Source organism: Hydra vulgaris, chromosome 01 (assembly GCF_038396675.1).
Source record: "Hydra vulgaris chromosome 01, alternate assembly HydraT2T_AEP".
Taxonomy (NCBI): Eukaryota; Metazoa; Cnidaria; class Hydrozoa; order Anthoathecata; family Hydridae; genus Hydra; species Hydra vulgaris.
The window spans coordinates 37,100,789-37,119,360 of NC_088920.1; the positions used below are offsets into that span (position 1 = coordinate 37,100,789).

General features: G+C 25.8%; 1 protein-coding gene across 2 annotated transcripts; it reads right to left on the reverse strand.

The window, feature by feature from the left end:
• Positions 1-794: 794 nt before the first annotated feature.
• LOC105843940 (tachykinin-like peptides receptor 86C) lies at positions 795-16,766 on the reverse strand. 2 transcript variants are annotated; one of them, XM_065788068.1, is made up of 2 exons: positions 16,638-16,766; positions 795-2,262 (listed from the first exon to the last, which is right to left on the reverse strand). In XM_065788068.1, exon 2 carries the CDS (start codon positions 2,256-2,258, stop codon positions 1,233-1,235), a length of 1,026 nt encoding a protein of 341 aa, XP_065644140.1. In that variant the 5' UTR covers positions 2,259-2,262; positions 16,638-16,766; the 3' UTR covers positions 795-1,232. The 2 variants fall into 2 exon arrangements, with proteins under 2 accessions (XP_065644140.1, XP_065644139.1); XM_065788067.1 differs by lacking the exon at positions 16,638-16,766 and adding an exon at positions 5,696-5,964.
• Positions 16,767-18,572: the final 1,806 nt, after the last annotated feature.

The following is an 18,572-nucleotide window of genomic DNA, read 5'->3' on the forward strand; positions in this document are numbered from 1 at the left end:
TTGGAGGGAGGGGGGGGGGGAGGAGAGGGGACCAATAGACCAACAGCTATTTGGGGCTCGGCGATAAGACAAAATAATGCCTTCTACTTTTCCCGCAAGTGTGTTTATTTATATACTTTTAAATTGTAAATATTATTAAACGGCAAAATAAACAAACAAACAAAAAAAGCTTCTAGGCATAGTAAAAACTCTAAATTTGTGTAGGTTTATCTTAAGGGTTGCCGTCACGCTATTTTAATTCGTTTTAGACCCCCCCTTTCCCCGACACAAAACTGTTACTCTTTTATAACAAGTTCCGTATGAGGCCTCGCCCACCTCTTATGTAAAATGAAAATGTATTGCAAAAAGTTGCGACGAATAGAGATTTAAAAAATAATAACCTAAAATTTTGACTTTCCTAACTAACTACAATTAAGAGCAGTATATAAATATAATATATAATTGTTTATAAAATATTTTATATAATTTGATATTTTATATAAAATTTTAACATATATACATGTTATAATTGTTATATTGATATTTCAGTTTTTTTGACTACTGTGAATGAACTGCTCTTATTTGTAATTAGTTTAAAAAGTCAGGATTATAGGTTAGTATTTTTTTCATTCTGTATAAAAATGAACTATGATAAATCGTTTTAACTCCATTTTTGTATCCTCAGAATATGAAAGTATGGAAATGGAGTTCAAACGATTGCACAGTTGGATTTTATTCAATTGTACAATGTTAAATAAGTTGCTCAAGTTTATGGCAAGCATACCTCAATAATACATAAAATAAAACAATCATGGTAAACTATTATATTTATTATAACAATCATGGTAAGTTATTATTATTAAGTAGAGTATTTTACAAAAACTTTATTTGAATACATTTTTAAAATTTTATTTTGATTATAAACTGTTGTTTTCGATGCAATAGCATAGGGTTGCGTGGCTGTAAACAAAATTATTTTTTGAAACGCAAGTGATTATGGGATTGATAGTTGGACGAATACATTCTGTGACATGAGCAAAACCCCACGCCTAACTTAAAAGTTAAAAGTCTAAAGACAAATAAATAATAGTCTCTAATTATCTAACTCTTTGGAAAAATAGTTTAGGGTTTTTGTTAAAGGTTTTCTCAGAGTTGTTTCCTTCTAATTTTATTTCTAATTGTATATAACAATTGCACGAATACCGGTAACATGTTACACAAAATACTTAATTTGCGTTAAATATGAACTAATATTACAGAAATCGATCGTTCGATTCCGAAAGTTCTTGAGTTTCATCTAAATCACTATTTGAACTTCTAATCAGAGAATTACTTTTAACACCAAAGCTTCGTTTAATAAATTTTTTGAAACCTGTATGCATCCAATAATATATTATGGGGTTTACACAAGAGTGTGCAACGTTTAAAACTTTCAGAAATGAGTTTAATATCATTATCGACTTTGATACAGGTAAACCGTTGCCGAAAATCCAGCTTGCTAAAAAAACAAAGTGAAGAATGTCGCGAGGTAACGTAAGAAAATAAAAAACTGAAGTCAACGCAATCAATAAGCGGATAGTTCTGTGATTTTCTTTCTTTTGTTTTGCGGCATTGCTCAAAACAGTGCTTGTTGGACTATGTTTAACTATTTGGGAAAATATGCGATAGTTGATTAAGTTAATGACAACCAAAATAATACAAATGTTGATAAAAAAGTAAAAGATACTGGGTATACTATAAGCTTTGTTTGCTGCGTTAGGCACATTACAACTACTTGTTCTACCATCCCACGTTAGATTCAATGCATAATGTGCGTTCATTACTAAGGCGTATAATAGATTCAACAATATACTAAGTTTAATATAGACAAACTTGATTGGTCTTTTAAATGGGTGAACAATAGTGCGTTGGCGATCGAACGATATTATGACGTATATTCCAATAGACATGGTTGTAGCGATTGTTCCGATTGGAACAATCAGTTTACACGCCCAGTAACCAAAGTGCCATTTATAATGTGATAATGTCCAATATATATACAAAACTGGGTTGAAAACAGAAGCAAAAAAGTCTACAACAGCCAGGACGCAAAACAAAAATTCTGGGACTTTACTAGTCTCACTTATAACCGATACTTTTTTTTTCTTTCCAAAATAATAGAAAACAAAAACATTACCAACTGTACCTAATGCGAAGATAACTGAAAATAATGCTATCACAATGATTTCAACTGATATATATTCTATTTCGATGACTTTTTCCGTTGAGTTAAACGACATTTTTCTATATAAATTAATAAAGTTAACATTCATTGTTATAAAATAAAATTAAATTTAAAGGTTTATTTAGACACAGTATTAAAAAAAAAAAAATAACTAAGCTTTTAAGACAAACCATTGTAAAACTTTTTATTTTCGATTACCGTAATATTGTTTGTCGTGACAAAAAAAATTTTCTTTCATTTTATTTTGCCGTTAAATATAAACTACATTGTGCTTAAATAAATAAAAAAATATTTGTCTTATTACAGAGATTCGTTTTTCCTTGCGTATTTACTTATTCGTGAATATGTAAATACGCATAAGTAAAATATATTTTAACAATCATTAAAAAAATAATAATCAATGTTAATAAACATGTCATAAATACCTTTTAAAATCATTTTTAACTCGTACTTGTTAAGTCAATTACTTTAATCAAAAGATTTAAAAATTTTCATTTTATCAAGAAAATATTCTTGATTTATTCCTCAAAGAAATTATTATACAAAGTTTTTACTATATCAATCGTGATTTTTATTTTAAATGTGCAGCAAAATACATTTTTACATTATACAAAATAACTATTTAAACTGTTTTACGTTGTAGAATTTTTTTCTGCCATTGTTTGTAATGACCGTTAGTTGATTTTTGGTGAGACATTAGCTTATTAAATTGACTCTAAATACCTGTTCTTATAAATAGAAGCAAATGTGGTCATTAAAAGTTTGATACCTTTAACATCAAGTGCTTTCCACTTAATTAAAATCTACTAAGGGAACAAACTAATGCATGTCATTATAGGAAGTAAATTTTGGAAAGATCTAATTAAAAAACATGTGTAAAACTATACATTTTCTGAAAGAGCAAAATTTCTTTTTTACTACACCAATAATAAAAATTTGATTTTTTACAGATTTTTTACTAAACGACCATCTTAACCAAATGAAATTAAAAAATCAATCCCCTATTACTCTCTCTCTCTCTTACAAGAATATTTATAGTTTGAATGTAAAGTGGATAGAGATAAACATGTATAAATAGTTTTTTGTATTCCAACAGAAAAAATAAAGTTCACATTATTTATTATTCAATCAAGTTTGGTTGTCGTAAAATTGATTTTGAACATTATCCAGGAATCTTTTGACGGGCATTCTGGTCTAGGAAGTTGAGCAAAGACATCAGCAATTTAAACCGTCTACTTAGTTTTATAAATAAGTAGATTTATATTCATAAAAATAAAAAGTATTAAATCCTTCTTTTTTCATCAACAAATTAATAATAACAAACTAATACTGAGTTGTTAACTGTCGATGCACATTGGACTAAACATAAATCTCTGAAAATTAATGCTTTTGTTTTTATTAAAGATTTAAGCATATTTCATTTTGCAAACAAGCGTTACTTTTTTTTTACATACCGGTTAAGCGAGAAACTCTTGTAGTAAATAATACCGGTGAAGTGAGACACTCTTGTAGCAAATTTTTTATTGTTGTTGTTAAATTCTAGTTTGGTAATATGTTAACCTATTGTTTATTCTTAATGATTTCAACATATGATTTGACAAAGCTTCCTCTGCATTGGTAAATATTTGATTTACAGAATATTTGGTGGAAAAGTTATCACTTTTTAATTTTCTATTGTTTTTAAGCATTTTCATTCTATAGACCTATGTACCTTTAAGAACCCAAATACACCTGCAGCTTCTCTAAGTTTCATTGTTTTTTTAAATTTTATCAAAAACATGTTTTGCTGCAATTTTTAAAGTTTCTTCGTTTATAGATCTTTCGTATTTCTTTTTAAATTTGCGCCCCAACTTTAAATTTAATATAATTCTATTTTACGTATCCTTATTTTGTTTAAATTTCAAACGTATTATATATTTTACAAACACAAACAAGCCTTCAAAAAGAAGATCACAATGATCTTATCGTCAGGTGCCTTTTACAAGAGAGAGTACGTAAAAATAATACAAAAACAATAAATCGTACTTCAATATATAACTATACATCGTATTCAAATATAAAATAAAAACTGAACATACATAACACAGAACAATAAAAACATTATTTCGTCACAAGATTAAAAGTATTTTAAGACATTTTCAATACAGGTAATAAAATCTTTTAATTTTTTTTAAACAGAATAAAGAAGGGTAAGTCAAAATTAGGCAAAACAATTTGGTTTCAGAAATGTGCCACAAAATAAGTGACGTAGAAATTCGATTGAATTTTGTTTGACAGAATGGTTTCATTAACATAATTGTTATTTCTCACGTTAAACTTGCCCTAATGATTTAAAAAAATAGGTCTTTAAAAACTATAAAGGTATATAATACTTTCCATATAAATAAAATGTTTTCATATACATTTTGTTAATATATATCGAGAATTTTCTTTTTCGTTAAAAAATATTGAGGAACGAGAGAATCAATCCGCAGAATTAATTAAACGGATCGCATGTTTCTGACGACGACAAAAACATTATACCTTGTTTTATCTTTTAATATTTTACATTTTAGTGTTTTCTCCGGCAATAACTCCATAATTTATGTAACTTTGAATAAAAGAGTAACAAAGTTTAGTTAAACTTTTTTTTTATTTAAAAGAGCTTGCGCTTTATATAAGATTTCAATACTTTTTGGAACCTTTGGGCAGATTTTTGATCAGTTTGTGGGTAGAGAATGATTTTTTGAGAGCGGGTGGAAAAGAATTCATTTTTGTTTTGCTTACATTTAAAGTAAACTCGTTACATTTAAAGCAATAAGATACGTTTTGAACTTCTTCATAGAAAACCAAAGAAAACGGTAGAACAAAATGTCATCAGCAAATATATTACTTAAAAGATTTGATACTTTAAGCAAGTTGTAGATATATTAAAAATAACAAAACAAATATTTTTGAAGGAGTAATTTTTTCTGTAAATGCTTACGTTTTAAGAATTCAAAATAAACTTTTGTAGATAAGTTACCTTTTAATAAAATGAAAAATCATGCGACGAAAATAATCACGTGATGTAAATAATCATGTGACGTTTACGTGTAAAAATATTTTCAATTGATTAATATATTTAAATATGTTGATGAGTTTCATATTTTGTGTTTTAAACTACCCCTTTTCTAAACTTCGTCCCCTGCTTATTTTGAATTACACTAAAAATCTATAAAACAGAAAAAAAAGCTTTAAAATAACCCAAAAATGAATAACTAATCAAAAATGTATCTTATCCAAATCAAATAGTAGGTTATAATGTTTTTCCCGCTTAAAAGTTCGCTAGTTGTAGATGCTTGTTGTAGACTGTAAATAGGTTTAAACATTATATTACGACTAATATACTTTCACTAATTTATTATTTTGTAAAAAGTAATATACTTTCACTAATTTTGCTTCGAACTGTTTATTTATCTTAATTTGAAATTTTTTAATAACTTAAGAAAATGGAAAAAAAAAATGTACTACCTGAAGCGTTTTGATGTCTTTAAATTGAAAATCATAAATAGTTTTAAATAGGATTGAAAAACTTGGAGTTACAAAGAGCACTTGTTTACAGATTAATTTTCGTGTTAATTTTTCCTAGTAAACACATGACGCGTTTTTGACATCTGATTTTATTTTTATCGAATCTAATTTTCCATTAATTATTACATGTAACTCGATGTTATATAAAATATCTCCGTGGCAGGGGAAAAAAAAAAATGTCTTTCTTATCACTTCGAAACGGAAATTGTGAGATACTTTTCATTGTAGAGCATGTACTACAGTCGTTTGGAAAAAAAGTTTACTTGAGCTGTTTAAACATTACGTTCCAGTATTGTTGAGAATTGTTCATTTTATTTATATAAAGTTAATCAAGAAACTAAAGCAACTAATAACTAAAAGAAAATAGTATTAATTATAATAAATTATAATTAGTTATAATTAATTATGCCTCATTAAAATTTTGGTTTAAAACTTGAAAATCAAAAATTAAAAGAAAAGATAAGTTAATAAGATAATGTAAAATTCATGCGAAGATAAGTTAATAAAAACAGTTGCTAAAATTTGATGAAATAAAGGAAACAAAAGAAACCTTGAAAAGAATTTAATTCATTTACGTCGATAAGATTCTTCTCAATATAAAGAAAAACAAGTCAATTAAAAAATATTAAAGTCAAATAATTCTTTTGAATCTGTGAAAAAACCTGCGAAATAATTTTAACAGCTTGTTTTGTTTGTCTACATAGCAGATTTTACACAGTTCTGTTAGATTTAAAAACTCCTTGTTGACTATTTTCAATAAAAAGGTTGAAATCTTTATTAGAGTAAATTAAGTTTGTAACATCTTCAAATAAAAAGCAATTTAAAAATGTTTTAAATTTGGAAAAACTGTTTATATAAATAAGAGGTATCCAAAGCTTAAGAAATGCCGTAAAATATGATCGTAAAATAAGATATACTTACCAATCGTTGTTTTTATAAGATATGCACTATTTTTTTTGTTCTTTTTATAACATTTTAAAAGAGCATTTCGTTACAATATTTACAATGAAAATATATAATATAATAACAATAAAAATAATAATGGTACCCACATACACACGCACGCACACACATCTAAGTGTGTGTGTGTGTGTTTATATATATATATATATATATATATATATATATATATATATATATATATATATATATATATATATATATATATATATATATATATAAATTATGTTAGTACATCCTACAAAGAGAGTGCTCAATGTTCTTAAAGAACAGAGCAATAATAAATTAGTAAAAACACCCATCTAAAGTAAGCTATAGCTGTACAAAAAATATTGAAAGAAATATAAAAGGCCATAATTTTGCATTGATTAATAAAAATGAATTTCTCAACAAATAAAATACTGAAAATTGTAACTGCAAGTCAAAAACTTGACTGCCCTATGTATGGCAAATGCTTATCAAAAAATATTATTTACAAATGCATTGTTTCCTCGCAAAACAACCCTGATAAACAATATATTGGCTTAACCGAGGGCAAATGGAAAAAACGTTATGCCAATCACAAACAATCTTTTAAACATAAAAAATACTCAAAAGAGACTATGCTGTCTAAATATATTTGGCAACTAAAAGAAAAAAATATTCATTAAAAAATGCGTCTGCCTATAATAACATTTCCAAAAAATGTATACTATGTTTACAAGAAAAATTTGAAATTATTACTCATTTAGATCAAGAAAATTTACTGAATAAAAAATCAGAGTTAATTTCTAAATGAAAATAAGTTTTTTTTAAAAAACTATAAAAACAAATGATCAGTTCAAATTTATCCAAATTCTAAAGAATTCTTTTCATGAATTTTTAATTATCTCATGTAGTTAATACAACTTCTTGGTTGCAAAATACTACAGTTATTACATAATTAATTACAACAATTCCCAATTTCCTGTAAAATAATTTTTTTCTATAATTTGAAATTTTTTAATGTTTAGACATTCTTCCTGATGAACCTAATGATGGAGAAACACTGTGTAGAAGAAAGAAAAAATTAGATTAGTGTTTTTACTAATTTATATATATATATATATATATATATATATATATATATATATATATATATATATATATATATATATATATATATATATATAAGAATACGTGGACTCTTAATAAACCGCCGAATTGTCGTCGAAATCTGCTAAAAAATTTAAGTGTTACAGTTTATTAGATACTTACAAGATAAATAATAAGTTAACAAAATAAGAAACTTTTTTTAAGAGTATATATACTTGAAGATAAAGAAAAATATATTCATTAATATAAACAGAATTCTGTTATAAATGCAAGATGCGATATTTCTATTATATATGTATATAAACGTTGCTTATGATAAATATATAGATTTTATAAATTCCTGTACAAGTATAGGGTAAAAAGATTTTAATCGGGAGGGAGTGATATATCTGTTTTTTCCCAACTAAAGCCAAGAAAAGTTTTTTTCCAACTAATTTAACTAAAAAAAAAAAAGGTCACTAATTTGCCGACTAATAAAATTCGTTGGGGAATTACCCACCCCCCTGACGCCCCCCATTTCTTTATTTTTTTTTTTGGATATATAAATATTTTTTGCAGTTGTTTTAGGTGCTCCCAGGAGTCCTTTCGGTCTTTTCACAGAGCACCGCGGAGAACATTTAACAAATAGTTCACGCCTCCTTCCGTTCCAATGTTGCTGACGTCGAACCTCGGAACTCCAGGTTCTGAGCCAGAACTCTAACCACTGTGCCACGGCTGTTGAAAAAATTTCGCCGTGATTAAATTGCTACAATAAAAAAATGTTTAAAAATTTAAATAGTCGGGGGAAAATAAAGACAATAGTAGTCTTATCATTAAGCCCCGAAGTTTACATCGCAATTTTACATTGCATTGCGTAAGGAAAATAATTAAAAAGACAAAAATAAAATTAAAATAAAATTAAAATATATATCTATTTATAAAAAATTAGGTAATTAAGCAAATAAATAAATTAAATAAGAATGAGATTATCCAAGATATTTAGATAAATAATTTAATTAAATAAGAATAAGATATTTAGAAATAACTTCATTGTTAATAGTAAGAAGTTTTTGTTTGAGTTTTATTTTAAATTTGTTCAAGTAGTCGTAGTCGTTTGTAGTAGTCGTTTTGATGCTGTTATTAAGTTTAGAATTCTATAATTTGAGTCCTTTATTTACAATAGAGAATTCAATGGCCATATAATAAAAAATAACTAAATAAAAACCCAATAAAAAAAAAACTATACCAACTATTCAACAAACAAAAACATAATATAATATTCAACGCAGACCGTCTCTCTCATTCACAACCACTATTTATTAATCTAAAAAGTTTAATTTTTTACCAAATAAATATATATCATCATTTAATTTTTATGTACAAAATTAATAACTATACGATGCCAAAAATTTGTAAGACGCATATTTTATAAATATGTAAGTTTCGCAAATATCTTTTTGCGAAAGATTAACGCAAATATCTAACTAGAAATGCAAACAGTAGTTATATTCAAGGTAAAACTCACTTTAAAGCCACTGAGTTTTCTATCACAGCTAGAGGCTCAATTATGGAGTATAGTAAACAGAAACGACATCAAAACGCTTACAAACGTAAATATTTTTAAAATAAAAACTAAAAGATAGATTTGTAAAAATAAAAAATAAAAAATTATTACACCAATCTAATTACTAAATATAAAAATGACTCAAAACATTTATGGAAAATATTAAAAGAAACAACAGGAAAACAAAAAACCTGCTCAAATATTTTATCAAAAATGATTAAAATAAACAACGTAAGTATATGTGAACCAAAAGAAAAAGCAGTTGAATTTAATAAATATTTTGCTGGTATCGTAAGTAAACTTGCTAATAGGATTCCTTTTACTAATATTTCCTTTCTTCATTTTTTAAAATCTACCTATAACTCACTTTTTCACCATGATTTATTGCTAGATTTATCAGTTGAAAAGTTTGAAAGAGCCTTAAAATCTCTAAAAAGAAACAAAGTAATCGGCGCGGACGGAATAAACGGTAACATAGGTATAGATTTTATGAAAACTTGAAAGATAATCTTTTTAAATTCTTCAAAGCATCTATACAACAAGGGGTTTTTCCTAACCAACAAAGACATAAGCAAACTTTTTTTTTAAATGAATAAGGAACTTATAAATTTCTACTTGGTTCAAATGCAATAAATTAACCTTAAGTATTGACAAAACAAAATGGATTCGCTTTATTTTCCTCAACAAAAAAACATCTTTGCTAAAAGATTTGCCTAAATATTTTATCGCTAAAGTAGAAATTAAAGAAGCTTGCTTTATTAAGTTCCGTGGTATTTATCTTGATGAAAATCTGTCATCGAAAACTTATATTTTGTTGATATTGATCAATAAAAGTTGCAAAAAATATTGGAATCCTATATAAGGCTAGAAATTGATTAAATAAAAATAATTTAAAACAACTATACTACTCATTTATTCATAACTATATAAACTATGCGAATATTGTTTGGGTAAGTACAGGTAAAAGTAATTTACAACGTCTATATCAGCATCAGAAACAAGCAATGCGAGTAATACATTTTTCAAATCGTTTTTCAAACACGAAACCTTTATTTAAAGCTATCAATGTTTTAAATGTTTATGAACTTAACTTTTATAATACCTTCTGTTTTACGCTTTGTTGTATGAATAACCAATTATTAAATGTTTTTAAAGATATATGCACCCTTAAAGCAAAGAATAAATTTAGTTTGCGAAATAATAGCTTTTTTAACGAACACTTTTGTCAAACAAAGTTTAACCAATTTTCTATAACTTATTGAGCACCTCATCTTTGGAATAAAGTTGTTCAGCTCAATTTTGATTTGTCAATCTCTTTTCCAGTTTTTAAAAATAAATTAAAGAATATGCTTTTTTCAATGGATAATATATTAAAATATTTTTGAGATGTAATTTTTAACCATTTATTACTTAAACTACTTTAGATTGCTATTTTGATCTTAACTACTTGTATTACATTATAATTATATTTCAATTTTATATAGTTCTGGCGACGAGATCAGTATGATCTTTTTCCAGATGCCAAGTTTATATTATACGACATGTTATTAATGTAAACTAAAAAAAAAAAAAATGATTTCAAATGATCAAAACATCAAGGACTTCTTCTTGAGCTATATTTAATTAATAATCTTTAAAATTTGTATAGTATCTTTTCATTTTATTTGCAAATATTTAAAAATTCAATTTTTTATAAAATTCTCATTTTTTATTTCATATTTTCAAATTATATAATATTAAAAATTTGTCTTAAAATTCTTAATTAGGAATTCTTAATCGCAATAATTGAAAACTGTTATTTATTATTTTTTTATTTTTTTGTTTTTTATTTTTAAAATTTTTTATCTTTATTTTTTTTCAACTTTTTTGTATTTATATTTGACAGCATTTTTAATGACAAGTTTTGATGGCTGTCTTAGTCGGGCCCGTAGAAAGAAAAATAGTATAGGGGGGAGGGGGGCAGTGCTGGATTAGGGGCTCCGAAATAGTTTTAAGGACTTTTTTTTTTTATTCATTTTTTCAGTCAATTTTTATCAAAATTATTTATTAGAAAAATTATTAGAAGGAGAGGGGGAGGGCAAATGCCCCTGCTGACGGGTTGCTACAGGCTTGTTATTTACGAATTATTAGGGGCTTGGCGATAAGACTATTTTGTCTTCTTCTTGCCCCCACGATTTCTATATTTTACAAATACAAAAGTTGTAATTACTTTAAACGGCAAATTTGTAATAACAATAAAATAAAAAATAGTTTTGGGTTGAATCTCTGATCTGAAAATCTAGTAGAGTAAACAAGATTTATTTTGTAAAAAAGGTATTAAATATTTGTATTTTTGTACATAAAAGTGAGTATCTGATAAATGTTTAGTTTGAAATAATTCGTATGGCGTGTTTTTGTTTACTGAAACGTTTTTTCTTATCTTGGTTACGTTGGTGCTGCACCAAGCAATGTTTCCATAATTCTTGGTTGCTGTGAATAATATATATATATATATATATATATATATATATATATATATATATATATATATATATATATATATATATATATATATATATATATATATATACATATATATGTCTTTTAAATAATATGTATTTTTTAAACAGTCTTGGTTTAAAAACCATTTAGCTTTTAATGAAACTACAGAAAAGATTTTTCGGCTTATTAGTCTAAAGTTTAGGTTTTTATACATTTTAGATTGACTTGATTTGAAAATAATGAGTTCAGTTTTGTTGCTATTATGACTTAGTTTGTAAAAGCGCAGCCATTGAAGAAGATTGGATAAATCATGATTAATATGTTTGTAAATTTTTTTTAATGATTTTTTTGTTATGAGTAAGTTGGTGTCGTCAGCAAAATGGTAAACGCGCACGAGTGCTCTCTTTTTATATTAGAATTAAAAATACATATCAATACATTGATGAATAAAATCATCAGAAACATTTTTTTCTAAAAAACATCGCTTTGATTTTCGCGAAAATCAATGCAAAATTTACTAAAATTTGTTTGGAAATTGTCTAATAAACTTATAACTGTATAAAATGTATTTATCTTTATTCTTTAACAAATACATATTGTAAAAAGAAACTGGGGCTGAATTGGTTTTACATTTAAACATAAAACAAAGTTATTAAAAATATTGAGCTCATATACATTAAAAACTTTTATTTCGATTAAGAATCTTGAAATGAGTCTAACGGTCTTTAAAATATATAAGTCGTGCTACACCCTTCCGCTGACAATAAAAAGGTTTCAGTTTACTTCGAAGTAAACTTAAACCTTTATATTGCCAGTAGAAGCGTGTAGCACGTCTTTTGTATTTTTTACTTAAGTACAATTAAATCACTCGTTTATTCATCGCTTGGTGTAATATTAATAGATCTATTAATAATAACCCCAAACAATGTTTGGATGGTTTACGTGACAATGAATAAGCTTACTTTGTAATATATTTATATACTTTTTGAATTTTTACTTTTTTATCTTATTTATCCAAGTAAGATTTTCATCAACATAAATGCATAAAGTTAGTTACTTTTTAGTAACTAACTTTATGCATTTATGTTAATTTAAAGTTAGTTATTTTTTTAATTTGTGTATTGTCAATACGAGGTTGGAAAAGAACCAATTTACCAATTTATCAATATTAAGAGATAATTTGTTAATCTTAAACCAGTCAGATACTTTTGATGTTCACGCAACGAAATGAGTAGGAATGCTTTTGTGTGGTATAAATAAATTAGTATCATCAGTAAACATAATTGTTATTAAATCCGAGTCTTTATATAGATCATTAGAATAAATAAGGAGAAAGAGAGGTCTTAATATGAATCGTTGAGGAACTTCACATGTAATATTTAAGTTTGATGAAAGTGTTTTATTGGCGTAAATAAATAGTTTACGATTATTTCCGTAATATTTCAATCATTTTAAAACATTGCCTTCAATCCCATAATATTTCAACTTTTTATCAAGAATTTTATGATCAACTGTATTAAACGCTTTCTCAATTCACATTGAGAATTTTTAAACGAGTCAGCTATACTTCTTGTAAGATAAATAATGGCATGCTCTATTAAGTTTTTATTTTTTTTGAAATTTATTGCATGTTATATATTAAATTGTTTGCCAAAAGGTGATTGCATATTCTCTTGTACGAAATTGTTTCTAAAACTTTAGAATAAGCCGAGAGGATGAAAATGGACAATTTTACATTAGTTTTTTCTCCTTCTTTAAATATTGGAATAATTTTTGCTATTTTTAAATCATCGAAAAAATTCCCTGTTTAATATAACATTTAAAAATTTGAAATAGTATATCTTTTAAAACAACTCAACTTATAAAATAAAACTTATAACAATATTTCTATTGACATCATTAAGACCAACTGCTTTATTTGACTATTTGAAACAATATGAAGGCACTTTCAAACTCTTTAAAAGACAATTGAAAAAAATGTAGATTAGAGGAAAATATGTAGGTTAGAAAAAATGTAGGTCAGAGGAAAATATGCTTCTTTTATTGAACTTTTAGGTTTGGGAACTTATTTGGCTAGGTTTAGCTATACAGATGCAAAAAATTTATTAAATTCGGTAGAAATTTTTTTTCTTTTTAACCAAGAAAAAGATTATCATCTACTTTAATAACAGTGGGTAAAGCTAGCGACATTAGTGTTACCAGTAATTTCGTTTATTAGTTGCCAAGTGCGTTTTGAGTTTAATTTGAATTTTTTAAGTAAATCAGTGTTGTATTTTTTATATTTTCATTTTTTATTAATTTTTCCTTGCGCTTTCTATAATCTAACATGATTTTTGTAATTGGTTTGACTGAAAAGTTTTGGTTTAATTTTAGAAGATTTTTGAATACCCTTAGTAACCCATGACGATTGGATTTTCTTATGTTTGTAATTTACTTCTACTTTGAGGAAACTGATATCATAAATTTTATAAAAAAATTTGAAAAGAATTTGTATATTAAATTAATGTTTTCAGAAAAATTAATATTGCCCAAAATAATTAGAGATAATCGTTCTTTGAATGATTCTAGGTTTTTATGAAAAATTTCGTATTTAAGAGATTTTTTTTCACTCTTTTTGCATAAATATCTATTAACAAGAAAATAGGTAAATGATCAGGCTTTTTACTATTTAGTTAAAAAATTTTTTCTGTGTTTTTGAAAAAGGAGCAAACAAAATGCTTATTGGTATTTAAGAACTTGTTTGTAATAATTGAGAAAGAAGCAGCTAAGAAATGCTAAACTTTCACAAGAAATTGCGTCTGTCACAAATAATTGGTTGATAGAGATGTGATGTTGGTGATTCTAATTTTCTATATTTGGAAACCATTATTTTAATAAAGCATCGTTGAGTTAGTTTACTTCTTACGGGGAGTTAATAAATGGATGAAAGTTTTTTTCAAAAACACTGCAAAGTATTAAAATAGGTTAAATGAGAATAAAGTTATATTTAAAAACGCCAATTAGTTTTTTTAAAAATTGTTAATGCGATTTTATACGCATAAGTTTAACTTACATAAAAAAAAAGTTAAGGTAAGGGTTATTGCTAATGGGTTGTCTACGGGAGTAATCTTTTTAAGGATCTTTTTTGCAACGCATATTTATTTAGTGATACTTTAGATCGAGTAGTGGGTAGTTTCTTAAGTTTTTTAAAGTTGTAGACAGAAAACGCATAGTAAGTCAACTTGCGTCGATCACGTGACCATATGACAAGTTTATGAACTTCACATTTTTATTTTTATTACAATTTTTTCTACTTACAAACTGGTACTCATGCAGGCTGTGAATCATTATGATATTGAAAACAAGCATAAGGGAGACCGAGCAAGTTGCTTATGTTTTTACTCTTTGAGCTCTGTAGACCTAACACCAAATTTTTTTGTGAATAAAAAAAAGCATTCTTAAAGAATATGAATTTAGGTAACATTTTTGACTTGCATTCATTATTAAAAAAATTTAAACTTACCCCAGCCATAGAAGTTGACGCAAAGTATACAAATAATTATTAATGTATTATTAAGTGCCAAGTTTATAAAAGTTTTTTTACTATTTATTTTGGCAACAATTTTAAGGCCAAAAATTTAATATTACTTTTAGCTGGTACCAATGTTAGTTCATATAACAAGCCAAAACAGTTTTTTTAGCCCACTTTTTATCTCTTAAAAACCCCTAAAATATACATTTTTTCATATTAGTAAATATTTAAAAAAAATTAATTAATTTTTTTTAAATATAAATTTTTTTTTACATAATAAATGCTATGAGGACATTAGCTGCTCAAAAGTTTTGGAAACTTTCCCGATAAGCCTTTTTTTCAATAAACAGTCTAGCGATCCAGAAAAACTATTGAAAAAATCAGACTGGAAATAGTAAGCCAATTGTAGCTGGAATTTTTACAATAAGTTTTTTTTTCATGCGACTAACTATTTCTTTGAAAAGAAAAAAAAAGGGCGATGTTTAAAAAGTTACTTTTTTTTCGGAAAAATACGTAAATCCCAATATCTCCCATGCGCATGCGCGAATCCCAAATTACTACAGTCAATGATGAAATGGTCAATCAAGAGAGTTCTATATAATTTTTGGCCCTTTCTGATAAAAAAGCTCTGAAGATAAACGCAGTTCGTCAACTTCCCTCTGCTGCCAAAATAGCCCATGTCTCTCCTACTGACAATGTTCGTCATCAAGACGTAAGATTAGCATAACATGTAAACAGTTTTTCTTAACAATTTCTTTTGACTTAGCATTAGTTCACTAACACAGCGGATTAATCAGCGGATTAATCAGCGGATTAGTAGTTTTTTTGATGACTCTAAAACTGATTTCCAGTTATTATTGAAAATTTTAGTTACATTTTTATTTTTAAAGTTTTTTGTAAAGTTTTAACTGTTTAACACTTTTCTTGTGTAAATAAAAAAAACAAGCTGGGTTTCTAGGTTACTACTACTAATATACAAATGGCTTAAACCATGTTTATATAAAAACTTAAAAGCTCATACAAAAATGTTTTGCACCAGTTATCTGGGCTAAATCAGTACTGTTAACATACTGCTACAATACAGTTGTTCTTTTCATATCCATTTGACTAATGATACTATGAGCTTAGCTCAGTCAATATTTCTTTGTCTATTTTACTTCCTATCTTTAATTTTTTATACTTTTAATTTTTACAAAAAAAAATTTATCACAAAAAAAATTATTAAGCTATATAAGTTTTACAAAATCGATTGGCAAAAATAGATTTGATTTATTTTTGTATGCCAATTAAAATTTACATATGAAATTACTTACTTTTTCTCGTTTTCCGATAAACTGGTCGCTAAACAAAAACGTATGTTTACTCCTCGGGAATTTTTCTGGCTCTGAAAACAACTTTTTCAAACTGTTTATACTATGCTTATTTTGTAATCGGATAAACTTGCAAACATAAAAAATCAGTGTTTTATTTCATTACTTCAAAAGACTGAACAAAGAGTATTTCTTTATAGCAAGAACCAGACCCATGGGGGAGAGAAGATGGGGGCGATCTCACATATTTTGGAAAGTTTTTTAATTGTAAACTTATATATTTAAAACAGCATGTTGTTTGAAAACGGAAATAAATTATGGAAACTATTTGAAAATTGCATAAAATTTCAATAAAAGTGTGTGGTGTAAATTTTAAATCGGATCAATCAATATGACGTAAATTTCATAGTTACATAGATTTAGACAGTTATACTGGCTAAAATTTTAGGAAAATTTAAATTTTCATGATTTGTGGGTTTGTCTGCTTATAAACTATCCAATCTTCCCTCACCCCTTACTAAGTGATCTGAATCCGTCACTGCTTTAGAGTGGTTAGCCACAAAATAAAAACGTTTCAGAATTGTAGTAAAAATTTTCAAAATGCTTATTGGTTTAATTTAGTTTATATATGTCTTGCAAGGTAAACATCAATAAACAGAAAATTTCTTTCATAACAAAGCAAAAAACGGTCAAAACTAAGTTAAAATTGAGCAGTTTTTATTTTCACTTGCAATACGAATTTTTAATTTATAATAATGTTTAAGCTCTGAAACTTAACGATTATGTGCTAACACATAAAGGGTATTGGTTAAACTTTAAGAAAGCCAATTACATTTAACTTTTTTATTTAAGTTTTTGTTTTTTTCAGGGAATAGAGAGAAACAATAAAATGACAAAAAAATCAGTGCAAATTAAAAAATAATTCAAATATTCATTACCTTCATCTGGGTATACTAAACAACTCTTGAAATTTTAAAGTTACTTGTTTTAACCAATATTAAGATATCATAGATCGAACTAAGTCGAAATGTTTTAAGAAAACATAAAAAATAAAAAGTAAAAGCATAAAAAGCATAAAAAATCCATCCAATCCAATCCATCCAATCCATCCAATCCAATCCATTCAATCCATTAAATTCATCAAATCCATTCAATCCATCAAATCCTTTTTGTTAAGATGTTTATTACATAATAACAATACAACATTTTTATATATACATATATATATATATATATATATATATATATATATATATATATATATATATATATATATATATATATATATATGTATATATATATATATATGTATATATACCTATATATATATATATATATATATATATATATATATATATATATATATATATATATATATATATATATACATATATATATATATATATATATATATATATATATATATATATATATATATATATATATATATATATGTATATATATATATATATATATATATATATATATACAGGTCCGTAGGGACAAAAACTACTTGAAGGGGGGAGGGGGCAGCACTACCCCGAAATAGTTTTAAAGACTATCTTTTTTTTTAGTCATTTTTTCAGTCGATTTCTTCAAAATTATTTATTTGAAAATATATTGGGGGGGGGGGGGCAAATATATATATATATTTAGTTATCAGCAAAGTTGTTAGTAAAAAATAAAATAATTCAGCACATTACTTGATCGTATCAAAAAAACAAAAATATTAGGGGAGAGTGGAGTTAAACTCGTAAAATGCTGAAATGACCTGTTCTCTTAAAATTTTAGCATATGTTTCTAATCACACTAATATTTAAGGGATATCAACTGATATCATCCTCCTAGATATTAACTGTATTTGGTAGGTGGATGGAAAAGATATTACTTTTTTTAGTTTCCATTATGCATTTTTTTTTAAAATAAAAAAAGCTTAGA